Below are 17,896 nucleotides of genomic sequence, written 5' to 3' on the forward strand. Positions count from 1 at the left end.
AAAAAAAAAAGTTTGACCTAACTGACAGCAAGCGTGTGGAATGGGACTTCAGGGGGGCATGAATCGCAATTTTTGAAGACTTGTCACATAAATGTGCCTTTTTTTTTTCAATCATTCACGTTTGCTGGATTATTAACATTTCTTTGTGGAGTGTCGAACTGGCGTATCTGTTAAGGATTTTCCACATTTCTATTGAATATAAATGTGAATGCATGAACCCTTACATCATGGCCACTGGTACTCTTTCATCATCAGACACAAATTATCATAATCTTCAGACCTACATTGTCATCTGTGCTGACCACTTCTTCACAAAATCTGATTTAAAAAAAGAGAAAAAAAGTATTTTATTTGAACTAGTCGAACTTCATCAATGGAATATGATCATGTGTTTAGTTCCTAAATGTAAACTTTGGAGAAAAGTAACCGGTCAACCTCCACTTAATACCAAGTGAGGCTCTTATTGTAATTTGTGATACAAACACAGCATGCATTTAGCAAAAGGTAATCATCAGACTTTTTATGACATGGAAGTGTTTCAACGTTCTCGTCTTTTCACTTGATTAACATTCAGGTAATGATGGAGAATTATTTCAAGTAATGACACGCAATGACCTCATTTGTTTCTCCGAGTGTAATTAAGCAATGACTTATGTAAATTTGGCGTAGATAGCTATCATTAATTCTTCAAGCATTTTCTTTATTTGTCCCGACTCCACCTCAAACAATAAGACTCCTGTCTTGATTTTATATTCAGCCTTTTAATTGTGCCAGCCGCCTCATTAGCATGCACACTTTCATCCCACTTTGCTCGTTTAACATTGTACAATGCTGCAAATCCTCGGGGTATGCACCAAATTAGTGCTCGGACTAAGGAGAGAAAAAAAGGGGCAGCAAGACACTGAATCTTTTCCTAGTTTTCTCTCCTCAGCACTTTAAGACCATTAACATGCATTTAAAGAAGACGCACTCTGCATTTTTTTTCACCTTTGAAAAGAGTGTCCTGCTGTTTTAAGAATCTTTCCCTGACTGACTTTTGTTAAAATGCGTCAAATAGCTCCGGATTAAATCTGTCTCCAGTTGCAGCTGATCCAATGACAAGTCTGGCTCTCGTTACCTTGACAACCAGAGGCAGCGCTACTTTAGGGCGTTGCAACTAGACGAGCAGCTTCTATTTGCGGAAGCATAGACTGAGTGTGTGCTAAAGTTGTGCTAATTTGAAGGAAAACAAGACGTTCGGAGGAAAAAAATTGACCTGAGATTTGTTTTTATGTTACAATAAAGCGAATCACTCAGTTTTATTCTTAACTTTATGTTCGGAGTCTCAAGTTGCAAAGTTATGGGGAAACAAATTCAAATAGTAGCAAATTTTTGCAATTATGGGGTTGAGGGACCAAGATTGAACCCTATCACTGTATTCTGAGAACAAAATATTATGTCAATAAAGTTTAATTTTAACAAGAAAATGCAATATTCCAAAAAACATCCGTTTTATGTATCATTACAAGCTCACATTTTGTTCTCTTAAAAACTAATACTTCAATGAATCATTAGAAAAACAACAATAAATAGTATAAATTAATTTTCATTATATGGCACAGTAAAATAATGTATATGTCTAGTAACGATAATAATATAACTACATTCAAATCAAGAAACCAGATCAGTGCAAAATTGCCAGATAAAGAAATGCTCAACCAAAACATAGTTTGTCTGACAATAGTTGGCCATCAATGCTAGCAAAATGCAAAACTACAAATGGGCAAACGGAATAAGCAAACAGCTTCCTGCAATACTAGCCGGCATTTTTTTCTCTCCACTCTGTCTAAATTCCACTTTGCCTATATACTGAGCAAACCAAAAACAAAAAAAACAAACATTAAAAAAACAAAAGAAAAAAACAGCCGCTTACAAATCTGCGTGTTCATTTAGATTCGGCGGATAAATGACACACGCCGGCAGTCACGCGGCATCCATTTTCTCTTTTTCCTTTTTCCCCCAAAAGGAGACAAAGCGGTGTGACGCTAACTGAGTGGTATTAAAGAGTGAGGCCAGACTGAGGAGGCGTTAATTATCCATTAGAGCAGCGTGTGGTCCGGAGGAACACCATTAGCAATGAATGAAGCGCACCACATTTTCCCCCCTTCAGCGTTAAGTAAAGATAAACGATGGTACACTTAAAGAAAGGCGAGCACTCTTTGCTAAGATGAATGGACTATGATGTCCATTTCCCTCTACCCGCCGACAATAAGTGGCAACTGAAATGACGACTACACCACCTGCCTTGCCGCTTGCATATCTAACATTAGAACTTAGCGAACTAGCTAGCTTGCTGCCGACTCAACCTGCTTGAGCTCCATCGACCGCTAACAACATTAGAACTTAGCTAACTAGCTACCTTGCTCCCGACTCAACCTGCTTAACCTCCATTGAACGCTAACAACATGAGAACTTAGCTAACTAGCTAGCTTGCTGCCAACTCAACCTGCTGAACCTCCATCGACTGACCTACTAACTGTAGCCACCCAGAGCGACACCCTGTAAAAAAGCGCAACTTGTATTTGTTGTTGGTGAAACAGTAATTTCACTTCTTACAACACAGGTGTCAAACTCAAGATCTGGCCCGTCACATCATTTTATGTGGCCCGCGGTATGCAAATCAAACATGTCAACTTCCATCATGCTTGCTAAAATCTCTACCAAAATTTAAATTTCTCATATGTAATAAATCAGAGACATATTATAAGCATTTTTTTTGTAACCAAACCCTTCATTACAGTAACTTAAACAATAGTTGAATAAACCATTATTATTGACTTTATTTGGGTTCAGTCATAACGGCCCTCCAAGGGAAACTATAACTAAAATGTGTTACTATAACTAAATGCGACAAATGAATTTGACACCCCTGTCTCACAACCTTAAAATATAAGTGATTTGGCTTTTACGGCAACAATGTTAGTTAGCACAACAAAGCGATTAAGTTGTTTGTTCCCTAATGACTTGCTGAGTTGTTTTTACTTCTATCTTGAAGTTGAGGGGAGGGGGCAATTCGTTTCCTCTGAAAGGTGGGAAAAACGGCAAAACTTAAATATTGAGTTTGATTGCCCAACTTAAAATTTAGAAAAGTTTTTTGCCCTGAAATTGCGAGTCAACCTTTGTTTATTTTTTTTAACAGTGTGCGGACCAATTTTCACACCAGCATGCCAACAAATGTACCTACCAACCAACCCACCTACTACCCCTCTGACGATGAACCTCACCAGCTATCTCCAAACAGTACGATCAACCGTATATACCAACCAAACTTACATTCAGGTCCATAATTTTGGGGACATGGACACAGTTGTCATCGTTTTGCTTTGTCTGCCAATTGAGGCTGAATCTCTGCAATTGAAGCACGTCTTGTTTGTTGTTTTGTTGAGCCAAAAAGAAAATTGTCCATTTCCCAATATTTCTGGTCCTGACTGAATACCGCATTTTCATACAACACAAAATCCCAGGCATCTCGAAAGATCAGTCAAAATGCAGGAAGCCAGCTGACAATGTCGGGAACGCTGCTTTGAAAAGAACATTTTCATCTGTTGCATCGATGGTCAACAATGTCATTAAGGTTTGACGCCATACATGTCACTTTCCCACAAGTTCCTTTTTAACAACACAGTTCAAAAGAGTACAATCTGATTTGTTGTACCTCGGTAGCGGTCCGCATCCGTGGTGTCGAGATGGCTTTTTTGGAAGCAGGTCGCATGACCCAATCTCCTCCCTGCCACTCCGCCAGGTGCAGATAGAAGACGTGGAGAACGAAGAAAAGCGCAACAGCCTCTTCCTGGAGCTTTTGGAGGCGGCGCGCCAGTGGGAGCACTTCCAGACGCTCATTTTGCTCCTGCAAGCTTGGCCGCCCTTCATGCAAGATGTGTAAGTGGAGCTTATTACTTCTTCCTTGCTGCAGCTGGGTGTAGACCAAGGCTTGGCGGCTAGTTCTGTTCTTTAATCCAGCCTACCAGGTGTTTGCATGACCAAGATTCACACAATAGTTGTTGGAATCATTTTGCATTTGGGAGGGGGGGGGGGGGGGTGTTGGGGGTGGGGGGTGAAGGTTGGTCACTAACATGTACTGTATTTATTAACTTCACTTAAATTCACTTGTCAAATCTTCCGCGCAAACACTACTGAAAGCCAAAGCGAGACAACGCTGCCATCTACTGGGCTGTGTTCATCAGTACAGACAGGGAGAAGCTTGAATTCCATGGACAAGCTGGGCAAGACTCCCCCTTCACACCTTGAAAAAAATGAAGTGACGAATAGACCGTAAAGAAATTGAAACATCTACGGCAGTGAAATGATACTTCAAAACATTTTTTTAAAGCAAATGTAGCCCAAAGTTTACCCACTTTTGCTGTTATTTTCCATGGCTGAGAAGCAAAGCCGAATTTCTAGACCACAGCTGGTGCGAAATTTATCTCTGGATAAGGCGGGCGGTGCATGTCTCCGTGCAGCAGCTGGCGTGTCTCAGCAGTGTTTGGTTGCATCAACGATGGATCCGTAATGACGTCCCTCTTCAACCCTGCTGACGACCGTGGGGGTTTATCCCTGCGGCGCAATGGCAGCACACACACACCAAACCCCCCCCCCCCCCCAAAAAAAAACCCTGAAGAGAATTGGTTTGGATGTTTGTCAACTAGAATATGGTGTTCATTATTGATGTTCACCACTGCCCTGTGAACCAAACACTGACATCTATGTGAGATGGACGAGCCGTCTAGAAATGTAGCATGGCTGCAACATGCTTGGGACATCAGAGCGATCTAATTTATGACGGGTACTCCTCTGGTGTTAAGAGTTTTTGGATCCACCTTTTATTGTGATCACCAAATAACTGAATGGTTTCTTTCCCACACCCTTTCAGGAAATCACTTTGTTAGATTTGATGTTGTCCTGCTTACAAACAAACAGCAATAAAAAAAGCGTAGGCAATAGTCCCACTTCCTCCTGTTTAATTAGGACTCACTTTGCTGCCGTAATGTGACGCGAGCTTTGAAATGAATTCACGACAGCACAGAGGATTTATCAGCACCGCCAACACCATTTGCCTGTTGAGACGTTTTAAAGCAGGCGTGAGCCACGCTAATCATACACGTGACCTAGCCCGTGTTGATCAGTGGAAGCGTCGCACGGACGCAAAATGGATTTTCATCCCCCTCATACACAATAATATCACAATCAATAATGAGGCTAGGCGCGCTGTAACGCTAACGTCACCATTAGCCAGCTGTCGGCTCCCCGTTGTGCTAATGATAATGCTGGAACTAAAAGCAGCATCTGGAAGAAACGCTTTGCAGCTCTTTTAACGCCTTTTTGTAGTGTCATCATCTGTGGAGGTTGGAAAAAAATGAAACCAGGATCTTTTGATCGAGAAAGGGAGAGAATATACAATATCTGTTTTCAAATGTAGGGAGCAAAAGAAATGTTGCTCATACCCCATATTGACGTTTTAATATCATTGGAATTGATGTTTCTTTAACGGGTCTCAACTGGCCTTATTGGAAACTGTTGGTGTACTTTGCGCAGGAAGAAATTGTGGTTTCAAAAGGAGGTCAACTGATGCTCACCTCCACTGGAAGAAGACTAACCCAGGTGGTCAGACATAAGGTCAAAATTTAATAGGCAAGTTCATTAGGTTCAATGTGATGGCCGTCTCAACAAAATCCGCTCCCTAAAAAAAAGATGACAATGGTTATCTGTTTCTTTTTTGGATTAATTGGCAGGTAAGGAATTTCAGATAGGTCACTTGTAGGCAAGTGTAGTTACGAAAGTAGTTCTAGTGGTAGCTAGCTAGCGAGGAAATGACGATGCTAATGAGGTAGAAGGCTAATAAGGTAGGTACCTAGGTTGGTTGATAGGTACTTAGGGAACGGTGGTTGTTAGGTACCTGTAGCTTAGGAGGTAGCTAGCAATAATTAGCAGTAAGAGTTGCTAGCTTACGAGATGGAGATCTAACTGACTTAATCCACCTTGTAAAACCATCGAATATCGTGCATCCTGCCAACTAATCCAAGCTAACCCCAAAATGTGTTACTGGATATCATTATTTTGTGTGTTTGTAACTGTTAATCAAATGCTGCTGTCGGACAGCAGATGATGACGCTTGCCCTCGCTTTCTGTCCCCAGGACCACGTCCGAGCGTAACCCCTGGGTTCTGCTGACTTCAACCATGCTGACCCACTGCCAGGGGCCCAAGGTGGAGGTGGAGGTGGACCTGGGTCAGCAGGTGTTGACCATGATCCGAGCCCTGTACAACACCAAGCACAAGCTCCCAGCAGAGGTGAAACCACACGGAATATGAGTTGCTTTGATTGGCCATTTGTTGCTAGCCAGAATTTGCATGTTTCGGACAAAAATATCACTAGAAGTATCATAACCATTTATTTACATGGATTTTTGTAGCGCTGCAGCTACCGATTAAAAAAAAAAAATTAAATAACCTATTGATTATTTTTTTCGATGAATTAATGAAATAGCCCACCCAAGAAACTGGTGTCAAAAAACAAACACAAAATGTTGGCAGTGTCATTTTTGGTCAATCTCATGAATCACGTTGACAGTACAAGCAGTTCTTTGGGCCTCTCAAGTTAAAAAGAGGTGATTAGCGACAAAATAACGTCATGCTCTAAACATTGCGGGCTAGGAAATTTGAAAAATCTGCGCGCGATCAACCACTATAATGCACAACTGGTTACCTGGCCATATGTGCTTTCCGTTAGCATGATCTCAGTGCCTCTTCTTTCATGGCCTTCTGAAGTTGCTAGCTGACCTATCGCTGTATGCGATGCCCCGATAATGATAGTCACGGTTCTCCGGGCTGAATGCCGCTCTGTACATCTATCGCCAGCTGACCGTGATATTAGTTTAGAGCTAATGTTATTCAGCTCGAAAAGGGGACCGTCTGCCGAGCGGCTGTCTGGTATTAGCGTTGGAAATGTGGGTGGGTGTGAAGGGTGGGGAAGGGGGTCATTTTACTGGGTTCCGCTTTAATTTGAATGCGGCAAAATGAAACCAGCAGAGCAGAGGAGTCAGATTGCATTGTAATAGCCATATATTACTCGTGGTGGCGGCACACTATGTGCTCATGTGCACTGGAGACCTTCCTAAAGGCATTATCTACCTCAGTGGCTGTTCACAGAGCATTTTTATTTTACTGTCTTTTCCATTCAGTTTCCTTTGCGTTTGTCGCATTTCTGTACGACCCACAGCTGTTATTCCATTATTTCACCCCACCCACCCATTTTCTTATCATTTTATCCTCACGAGTGTCACGGGCGTGCTGGAGTCTATCCCAGCTGTCTTTGGGCAGTAGGCGGGGGGGGGGGGGGGGGGTTGGCTAGCCTGTTAACAACGAAAATCGTCAAGTTAGAAGGTAGTATCTAGGTAATTGCTAGCTAGTTCATTCGAATATGTCGCTAGCTTGGTTATGAAAGTCCTTAAGGTTAGTGGACCGTTAGACAACTGTTCTTGATTACTATGGAGTTGTATGTTTTTATCTTCATTCATTTTATTTGGTGACACAATAGCTGGGAGTGAATTATGTTCTGTACCTTGGCTTCAATAGGTTTTCCTCAACTTTAACCCTCTGGTTTATTGACTTTGCTCCATTTTGAAGCCTCCGTCCACTCTCCATCTTTGTGTCCTGCAGTGTATCCGAAGTGTGGCCGAAATGCTGCTGCCCAGCTTCCAGCAGCCCGCGCTCAAGCTGATGGCTGAAAGCGGCAACGCCGAGCTGCTGCAGCTAACTTTGGCTCAAGTCAACGGCATGACCACAGTAAGTACCACACGAAGCACACAAGGGTTGACACCGCTGTCTTTGGATCACATCCAAAGTTGATAGGAGTACACACTCATGTCGTTGAGCAATGTACGGACACTATTTTAGGGGTATAACAACTACCGAGCAAATGTTCCAACCAATAAAAAGGTCTTTGAGGGAGGTGTTTCATGGGTGGAGTAATCCACTTTTCCGAATTACCGTACATCACACACCACAGACCAGAAGCCACAAAGAGGAGGAATGTCCTCGTCTACCCTGCGCGTCATTCATGCACTTGACACCGCTGCACTCGTTTAGTGTGTTAGATAAGCAGCTAATCAGCGGAGCCTCTGCGGGCCACTCGGCTGTTTCCTGATCTGATAAGCAGTTGTCACCAAGCGGGCCCACTCAGACCCGCCTTTTGTGCGGGGAGCTCATCAAGACAAGGTACGGAAAACTCCTTTGACTTTAATGAAACCGAACTGCGCTCCTGGTTCAGTGCATCTCTGACGTGCGCGTGCATGTGCACGCAGAGCTGAATGAAGGTGAGGGAGGGGGAAACAGTTTTTCACACGGAAGCTTTCCAGTTCCCAAACAGGCTGCGGCATATGATCAGATAATACATAATGTTTGAATTTTTCTTTTGAGCTAGTGAAGCAGCATGCGGTGCATGAGTTTGGCTGGCTCTCAACCCAGGTCTACAACGTCATACATGCTAAAGGTTGTACGACACAACAATTTTCATGATGTACAGTGATCCCTTGCTACTTTGCGGTTCGTTTATCGCGGGTTCAGTTCGGATTTTTTCAAACATATTTAAAAAAAAATATTTTATTTATTTTACATATACATACAGTACTGTATATGTTGCTCTATGTGACTCGCTGTTGTTTTGCAGCTTCTCGCGGACCGTTTGCGGACTTTAAAAAAAAACTTTTTTTTTACCTGTTTGTTAATTAGACACTACTTCGCGGATTTTCGTTCATCGCGGGTGGTTTTGGTCCCCATTAACCGCGATAAACGACGGATTACTGTAAATCGACTCCAAGTCGGTTCATCGGCGACCTTTCCCGAACTATACCGCAGTCCCCAACACGGATTGGTTTCACGCAAAACTGTGTTCCCCCAGCCACGTAGCCAAACAAATCATTAAAAACAATACAATTCAGCATTAATTAATTATTGGGAGTCACGGGAATCATTTTATGCATGTTGGGCCAACAAGGCGACACAGTCTTCAAGCAGCGATCAACCTCTTCAACACGCTGCTGCATCAGAACAGATTCTGCCTAGTGCTTTTTTTTTCTTTCGCCTCGATGAAGCAGCAAGTGTTTGTTAATTGGCATTGTATGCCTTGTTCCTATTTTGAACAATTGTACACTCTGTGCGTCATACAGCAAATGTTCCCGCTCCTTTCATCGCCACCGGCATGCTCAACTTTTGCAATTAGGCGTCACTTAATGGGCTTTTGTTTTTCCCTCCACCATAACAAGCAAAGTGAATTAGCCAAGACTTTGCTAAATGTCACTCTTAATTCACCTGCCTTTTCATATTTGCATAAACAAGCCTCGAGGTTTCATTCTCTCCCACCGCAGCACAAACGAATCTGTTTGACAACGCCGCTCGCCGTGACTGACAGCCGTTATCTCGCCGCTGCGGCCGCCGTCTGCTTCCCGTCGCCCCAATAAGCACATGAATTATTTTCTTCACAAATGCGATACCCCCTGAGATCGCACTTATACCAAGTTGAATTCCTGGAGATTAGCGTGTCATTAAGACGCCGTTGTGTGAAAACTCTCTTGACATGCTGATTCAATGAGAAGCGTTGGCGAGACACTGGCTGGCTGGGGAAATAAAGAACAAAACAGGAAATGAAGGAGCTACTACCACTACTTTATGGACCAGCAGGATGTGAAAATGGAGGAAAATAGAGTTGGGCCCACAAAAAAAATAAAATAAAAAATCCTCCTCAAGGTCTTTGAGTTGAAATATTTGAGGGTTGTGTCCCAAAGCTTGTGACTGAGTGATCCGTGCTCCACTTTTGTGTGTGTGAGCTTCATGTTTGAAATGATACAAAGATTCTGGCCACATGCATTATGGATCAGCCAGTGTTGTTGCGGCGATAATTCCAATCAAAGTATTCCGCCGCGACAAGATGGATACAGGCAGGAAACGAGGCGGTGGAATGGCAAACAAGTGTGTGAAATATTGACCAGCGAATGCGGGCGTCGCCGTACACCCAGGCGGCAAACGCAACCTGAACTTTCGTGTTAGTACGCATGAACACAGCCAGGAGGTCATAACAAGAGCGAGGGTGGGCGGGGGTGTTGTTGACATCTTGTGGCGGAAGTTTGATGTGTGTTAGCTCACTTCGTCACACCGCACGCCAACTGTGTGCACATCTGATTGAAGATGAGATAGAAGAAGCGACAGACACAGCCAAGGCTCAAAGAATGCAACCAAGGCAACCACCAGATAACATGCAGCACTTTGGCAAATAAAAATAAAATAAAATAAGCTTGCACGTAAAGGGAAACATCATTGACAGGCTAAGGGATAACTTCTACAGTATGTGGCGCTGTGATCATGCTTTCAGCTATGGACATTTGATCACAAACAGTGCAGCAACAAATGTCGACAAAAAATATTGAATTCTCTGTTCGCTGTGAAAAACCACATACTGTATTACTGCAGTTATAGTGAGCCACTGAAAGTACTCAAAAATCTTGGTTGTGTGGTGAACCCTAAAAAAAACGTTTTTTTAGGGACCGTGATTATAATAGAGTACAACGTGAAATGAAAACATGGCACACACATGAACACTGAGCTAGCCATGCAGTAAATGATACACAATCACCCATTCCATAAACCACCACTGGAAATGGATTGATGATGTTTTTCCACCTCACTCGAGTCCCGAAAAATCTTTTTTGCTCTATCGCCAGTGGGTCCACAAGTTGGACCGCCTCCTTGTTGACTTGTTGCCTGATTTCAAAGGCTTCCGCGCAGCAAACCACAACCCAGATGGTGTCGCACATCACGTGCTGTGCGATGTTCCAGAGTCCCCTCTGAACACCGCTGCCGTTCGCTGAGCCCTGGAATAAGAAAAAAAAAGTGACAGGCCGTCATGTTGTACAAAGGACAGTCAAAATTTCAGGCTCTTTTCTGATAGCACCCCCCCCCCCCCCCCGCAACCCTCCGTCTCCATTTCCACACTGCTGCGTCACATCTATTTCCACTTGGCCTGTCAATCCCACTGTCTGCAGGCTTCAAATCTTCCATCTCTTCCCTCTCACGAACACACGTCAAACTGTAATAGCCTGGGAGGTGTGTGCCTCTGTGTGTGTGTGTGTGAGTGTGTGAAGCTGAGTGACGGAGTAGCAGCCTGCTGCTCAAGCACCTGCTGTTTGACCCGAAAATCTCGTGCCGACCAGTTGCAGCACTAAATTATCTTGCGAATTGAGTTGAAAATCGTGAGAAAAGTCCATCATAATTCGTGTAACTGAGTAATTGTCATTGGCTCATTTTACTGGGGCCTAGCTGCCAAAGAAATTCAATGTTAGATGAATTATTATTTATAATTATTATTCAAATAAGCCAAATTGTGCCATCACAAAGACCTTTTCAGCAGCGAAAATAACGTACTTGGTTGTTTCACTCATTGACTGCGGTGGATGTTTATTTTCGTCGAGTACAATGCAAGCATTTACTGTCCATGGGGCCAAGTATTGAGCCTTGTGGAACACCATCAGTATTAACTTATGGCAGGGAATTTTGAAATTAACTTTATACATGTCAAGTACGTCTTTCAGTGGTTTAAGTGTGGACGAGAGTCTTGCCCAGCTAGTCTGCGAAATTCCGCTTGGTAATCCACTGTCTTGACAAACACATCCCTGCTTTGAAGTAGAAGCTTCACAGCCACAAGTGACGCTCATCCAAAGGCCGCTCTCAACACGTCGTCTAGCTAGCTAATGGTTAGCCAGCTAATAGCCAGCCGCTATCCTGAACAAACAACAGCATAGTGGCTGCCTCGCGGATTTTTGCCAATGATGACTGAGGAACTACTGTCACCCTTTTTTTTTTCATTTTTAACTCCTCCTTCAGTCGCCATGAACTTAATTTATCAGTAACCTTGTTTACAAAGAAATTTGCAGTTGAGTAAATGAAACCCCCCCGGCCACCATTTCTACACATCCATTATTTGTGTTTTTAAGGCCAAATTGTTCCTGAAGAGGTGGAAAAGCGAGTTGTGCGAGTGCTACCAAGTGGTGGGGTTGCACTGGCAGACATGGGCTCCGTATGCATAATTGAGCGGGCTCAACTCCAGAAATACCCCATCAGGGACGTCTGTGTGCACTTAGCGAGTAACACTCACATCCAACAGGTGAGAGGCTGCATGGCAGGAAGCCACTCTCAAGTCTGACGTGACATAGCTGAGCAGAAGATGCAATGAAAACATGACACGGGTGATTGTTTGTGCCTGCGTGGATGCGTGTTTGTGTGTTTGCTACTAGTAGCTGCACAAGCGCTAGCTTGGATGTGACCCATTTCCCAAAGCATCGTTCTTGAGTCAATTCCAGCAAGGGGCAACGCACAGGCTACACTGGAATTCAAACGAGAGCTTGTAGTCTCAACACAGCTCACTGTTTTATTCACATCAGTACAGGCAAAGGGCCAAGGGATGACAGATACAATAATAGAGAATAACTGAAATAAACAAAACTTTTTTCAATATAATTGCTGAAAAAAAATATTAGTGAGGTGGAAACCAACTGTTTACTGCCACACATATTCGGCGAATGTTTTTTAATGTCTTGAAGTGGAAGAGGGTCTCCCCAAAGCCCATCTGAAATTCAAGCTCGTAAAACAACTTTCATGACTCACAGATTCCTGTAGGTGGCGACATTGCATCTCATTTTAGCAGAAGAGAAAGTTTAGGTGGTGAATCTTGGCTTGTCACCTCGAGTGGGAGGGGAATAAATGCCAACATGTTGATTGTCGGACACGTTTGGGCACCCAACTCTTGAACCGAGTATATATGTGGGTGGAATAGACAAGAGTTTTTATCGCACTAGCTTGGGGAAAGTGTGGTCGCCATTGTGAGAAATGATGATGCAGCTTGTGGGGTGAATGACGAACACAATGTAACCCCCCCAACCCCAAAAGTACCGTAATCTGTTTGCTCCTTTTCCAGGAGGCGGCGGCGGCAGCAATTTGTGATGACGAACTGCTCTCTCTTCTGCTGGACACCGGGCTGCTGGTGGGCTGCTCGTCGTCCGCCGCCTACCCACTACTCCACGCGCACATGCTAGCGCGCCGGCGGGACGCGGACGAGGCCGCCGGCCAGCTGCTGGCGGTGGGCCGTGGGGCCGAGGCCGGCTCCCTGCTGCTGGCCCACCGCGGTGCGCATCCAGCGCACTTCACCTTCAACTCGGCCCTCGCTGTCCTCAAGAAGTGGCTGTGAGGTGGGGCGGTACACTACCATAGACTTTTTTTCAGGCACGTTGGGAGCTACAAAATATCAATGGAAAAAATGGCTTTAGTTAGCAATCAGACAAAAATACAACCCAAAAAAAAAAAACAGTCATGAATTAACAGGCAGGCGGATGCTTTACAGTCTCCGCGCGCCGGTGGTCAAACAGACTCATCACCATTGTAACAATGTCACATTAATTCACGAACGGAATTTTAGCTCCAAGCTGTGTCGTACTTGCGCTAACAGAAACAAAAGCCAACCATCGTATTGGCTGCCTGTTCTTGGCAGAATTTAAGAGCAAATTGGACAAAAGCTTGGCGAGAATTAAAATATTGTTTTAAATCATGTAAAAATATCTCAGCTTGGTCTTAAGTAAATTTCTGCCTGTTTAATGCGGTACCTGAATGATGCTACAAAATAACTTCGCAAAATAAATACTGTGCAGAAAACAAAAAGGTGCATTCAAATTCCTAGATGATGACATATAACAAAAAGACCAACTGCGTTGGGGGAAAAAAAAATACGAAACATATTCAACGGTATTCTCGGACAGATAGCAGCCATGAAGAAAGCCAGAAGACTAACAAGTGGCCGATCAAGGAAACGGCGGTTGCGCGTCATAAGCCTTCCCAAATGGTGTTAAGTTTTGTGCAAAGTCCTTCTAAATTCTGGGAAAGCATGCTCACATTTTTTTTAACGTAGTAAAATGTGTAATTTTCTCTCACCACAACAAATAAAAGGAAAAATCACCTCTGAGTGATTTTCATGTCCTTTTTTTTTTTTTTTTTTTGGTTTTGTTTGTTTTTCGGGACTTTCCTTTCATTTGTCATTTTGAGCAGGCGGTCCACTTAACATGTCAGCGCAAATGAATGCCTGTTTCAACGACGCAATTAGCCTCAAACGTCATGTTCTGCAACAGAATCAAAACCCTAGTTGTGACCCAAACATTATTTTGTGCTGGAGGAGATGGCACGCGTTCAAACATGCTCATTCCCGTTCTTTCGAGGACTCTCATTGGAATCCTTGCGTTGACCTTTCAGCTGTTTTAAGTTGAAAGGTCAAGCTTATGCAGCAGCATCAGCAACACATGGAAACAGCATCCAATACTTGCAGGCTCCTAATTTTGTATTTCCTTTTCACAAATTAATACCATCGGCTGGTCCCCAAATTTTCTTGTCACCAAGTGAAAGTGTTTTGTCAAAAGTCAACCAACTTTTTTGATTGGTCAAGGGTCTGAGTCACCTTGTTTTGACTCTGCGGGAGCCTTGCTGCATTATGTCTCCTCAAGCGTGGAAGTCTCTCACGTTTTTGGCAATAACAATTGAAAATAGTTATGTTAGAATAATTTGAGTAAGGTGGGGGGGGGGGGGGTTCCGCTTTTTTCACAATAGCTGTTGTTCATCGGTGCTGAAGGAACCAGTCAGCCACGAACGTAAATTTACATGCAGATTTATTTCTACCTATTAGGCAGCCATGTCAGTTCCTTTTTTTTGTTTGTTTGTTTTTTTTGTATGACATGGAAATGTTGTGTTCATGTTGCCACACAACCAGTGTCAGATCACAACATAGGGTGTCATCACAACTTTAACCATCCCCTATTTGATAGGCTATAGAAATATGCCATTAAAAATAATAAAAATCCAGAATAATAATGTTGCCTTGAGTTCTGAGTTTGTAACTCAAATCACACCTTCTCAAAACATTTTTGCCAAATGATATGAATAGAAATGCCATCACCCGCGACCCTCTTCGGGATAAGCGATGTTGAAGATGGATGATGGATGGATGGATGGATGGCAATGCCATCATCGTCATCATCATCACCATTTTCCCCGGTGCTCCTTCTGGCCACCAGGGGGCATTATCATACAGTCACGCAGATACAGTACAAACAAAGAAGTCTTTCACAATTACTGTAACTCAGCAAGAATAATATGTTTTTTGCAGAAGATAAAGAATAAATGGCAGGGATTATTATTAAGATGAATGGACTGGCTTTCCTTCCTCCGTAAAAATGTCTTTTATTTTCCCCATTAGAAATAGTCGCATACGATTCTGCTTTGAAAAGCTCAATTCAGACTTGTTAAATTGCTCCTGTTGATATACGTTTGCTCCGTTCCACGGTCGTGGTTATAAAACTTTAAAAGAGTTTTTGATGAGTAAATTTTATTGTTCTATTATGTCACGGGAGCACAAAAAAAAAAAGAAAAAAAGGAAACATTTGAGTTCCTTCACGCTCCTCTGTTAAAGACTTGCCTCTGCTTGATTTCGACTTTCTTCAGTCGTTTAAAAAAAAATCTAATAAAATCCAAGCTTGTCCTTGGTTGTAAATGTGTCCGGAATATAAAAATCCAAAATGATATTCAGGCTTTTTTTTTTTTTTTTCCTTTCACACCCCCCACCCCCACCCTCTTAAATACGTTCACATTCGCCTTTCAAAGCACTTCTTATAATTACCGTCGATATTTTTCCATGTTCACCTTGATTACGGGTGCTCATGATGCTGCTCATTCATGCAGCAAAAAAGCTCATTTTGTAAATGATGGATAATTTTGGGGGGCGGGACGAAAAGAAAAATCATGTGAGCTCGAGAGCACAAAATCTATGTTCATTTATTCCTGTGTCCTGAGGTCATTTTCTTGATTTGAAAACAAATGCTCAATCTAATAATGTCACATATTCATAATCACTAAAACATTTTGGGGGAAAAAATTAAATAATTATTAATGACATCAAAATAATGCATTTTCTAATGGAGGAAATATTAAATACAACTAAAAACCTTCATCATGTTGTGTCGACAAGTCAAGTGTTTTTCATTAAATAAATTAAATTTGCATTCAAAATGTAATAAAGATGAAAACAAAAATAATGGCAATAACACCTATTCTAAATCAATGATACAATTAGACTTTTTCTGTACTGCTTATGCGAAATCAATCAAACATGTCGCTTTGTTTTTAACACTTTGACTCCATTTCGTTTCTGGGGCCCTAAAATGATGCGGCCAAAAATGCCAAATGACATTGAAGCGTCTCTATTTTTCAGCCCCAATTGCTCCAGACAGAGTCTACAATCCATCTCAAACCGTAATGAGTAGTCCCCCCCCCCCCCCACCCTTCCAGTGTCCAAATGCTCCCTCAACACGTATGCTTTGTTAACAACACAGCTCAATGACAAATTGAGAGCTGACCGGCCATGGACGCCACAAGTGCTGGTGTTCCATGGGGGAGAATGGGGCAATCAGTTGCCTTGGCGACGGCGAAGCAAGACAAACGGAGGGGGGGGGGGGGCGCGAGAGGGCGGCGGGGGTCTCTCACAAGCAAAACACAGTGTCGACCATCAGCAAGTCCTTTTAACACGTTTCCCAACAACACCGACAAAACAGATGCTGCGTATCTTCACAAATAAGACAAATTGTATGAAGAGAATGCTGCTCAAGCCCCAAAGGTGGAGGGGTGCGCCATCTACTGCCAAGGAGGATTGACTGTCATATTTCTTTTGCCATTAGTATTGGTGGCGAGTAGCGGTAGCATCCACAATGATCCCATACCTTAAAATCATTTTGTTATCAGCCCGATATCGATACCTGGAATTGGTACTCACCCATTCCTTGATCTAGTAGCTCACAGATGTCAACTAGCATACAGCTCTGCCTCGCTAGTAACTTATCGTTGTCCTATTAGTACACATAAATGTCATCCAGTAGTCAAAGAAAATTAATAGTAAGACACAGTTGTACCGCTAGTTCACCCCAGTCCTTTTACTAGTATGATGACTTGTCTTGTGAGGACAATGGGTGTTCTAGTCGACGCACATCGGGGCCTTATGATTTATTTTTTTTAATTGCGGAAATACTCCAAACGGTTGGCCAGAGTAACCTCTTTCACGACTGACTGCCTTCCAATAACACATTTGTGTTATTGCGTGCGTCCGTGCGAGTGTCATCTTCAGCGTGTGTTGGAGAGACGGGATCCACCGAGGGCAGCGGCCTGGAATCTTAACTAATACAATCAGCAGCGGCATGCTGAGAAATGTTGAAAGCAGATGTCGGGGCTTTAAAGCTAATTAGCAAAGAGGCGTGCGTGTGCGTTGCTGTATGTTGACAAGCGTGTGTTGGGCTGTGAAAAGCGCTCAGAAGTCAAAGCTTCAGCCGAACGTGTTTGTAACCTTCAAAGAACAGCATGACAAATTTGTGTGCTCAGTTGTTGCTATGGTGACCGTCCATCACTTACAGTGCTGTTTCCAGTGGAGAGGCCAGGTCCAGACTCCAGAAAAGCGGCGTCTTGAGATACGAGTTTAAATTGTCCCTCGACCATGTTTGAACTCAGAACACTCTTATCGTAAATTATCTTTCCCCATTGAAATGAATGAAAATGCCATTAATCCATTCCAATCAACCCCCCACCTTGTACGATAAAAAAATAATTGCAATGTTTTTTGTTTTTTTAAGCTTGAAATCAGCACTCGTATATTTTCCGTCAGAACACCACATCATAGAATAATCGATGATAATTTAAAGAATCAAACGGATTGTGTCAGCGGGCAGCAGTCACACCGACACAAACATAGAAGCGTTTCACAACTATTGGAAGTGACCCAATCAGGTGCAGTTG

The 17,896-nt window shown here is 43.0% G+C and overlaps 1 protein-coding gene across 2 annotated transcripts in view; it reads left to right on the plus strand.

Moving 5' to 3' along the window:
* LOC147187962 (NBAS subunit of NRZ tethering complex-like) overlaps positions 1 to 14,932 on the plus strand; it is a 92,651-nt gene extending 77,719 nt beyond the window's left edge. For both annotated transcript variants that reach the window (XM_086100779.1, XM_086100780.1), the window contains exons 50-53: positions 3,782 to 3,918; positions 6,172 to 6,325; positions 7,694 to 7,819; positions 12,999 to 14,932. In XM_086100779.1, coding sequence (XP_085956905.1) covers positions 3,782 to 3,918; positions 6,172 to 6,325; positions 7,694 to 7,819; positions 12,999 to 13,268 — 687 coding nt within the window. In that variant the 3' untranslated portion in view covers positions 13,269 to 14,932. The remainder of the gene's footprint in view (positions 1 to 3,781; positions 3,919 to 6,171; positions 6,326 to 7,693; positions 7,820 to 12,998) is intronic.
* The last annotated feature ends 2,964 nt before the right edge of the window (positions 14,933 to 17,896 follow it).

This window comes from Hippocampus guttulatus, chromosome 20, assembly GCF_054856545.1.
Source record: "Hippocampus guttulatus isolate MCC_2025c chromosome 20, RoL_Hgut_1.0, whole genome shotgun sequence".
NCBI classification, from domain to species: Eukaryota; Metazoa; Chordata; class Actinopteri; order Syngnathiformes; family Syngnathidae; genus Hippocampus; species Hippocampus guttulatus.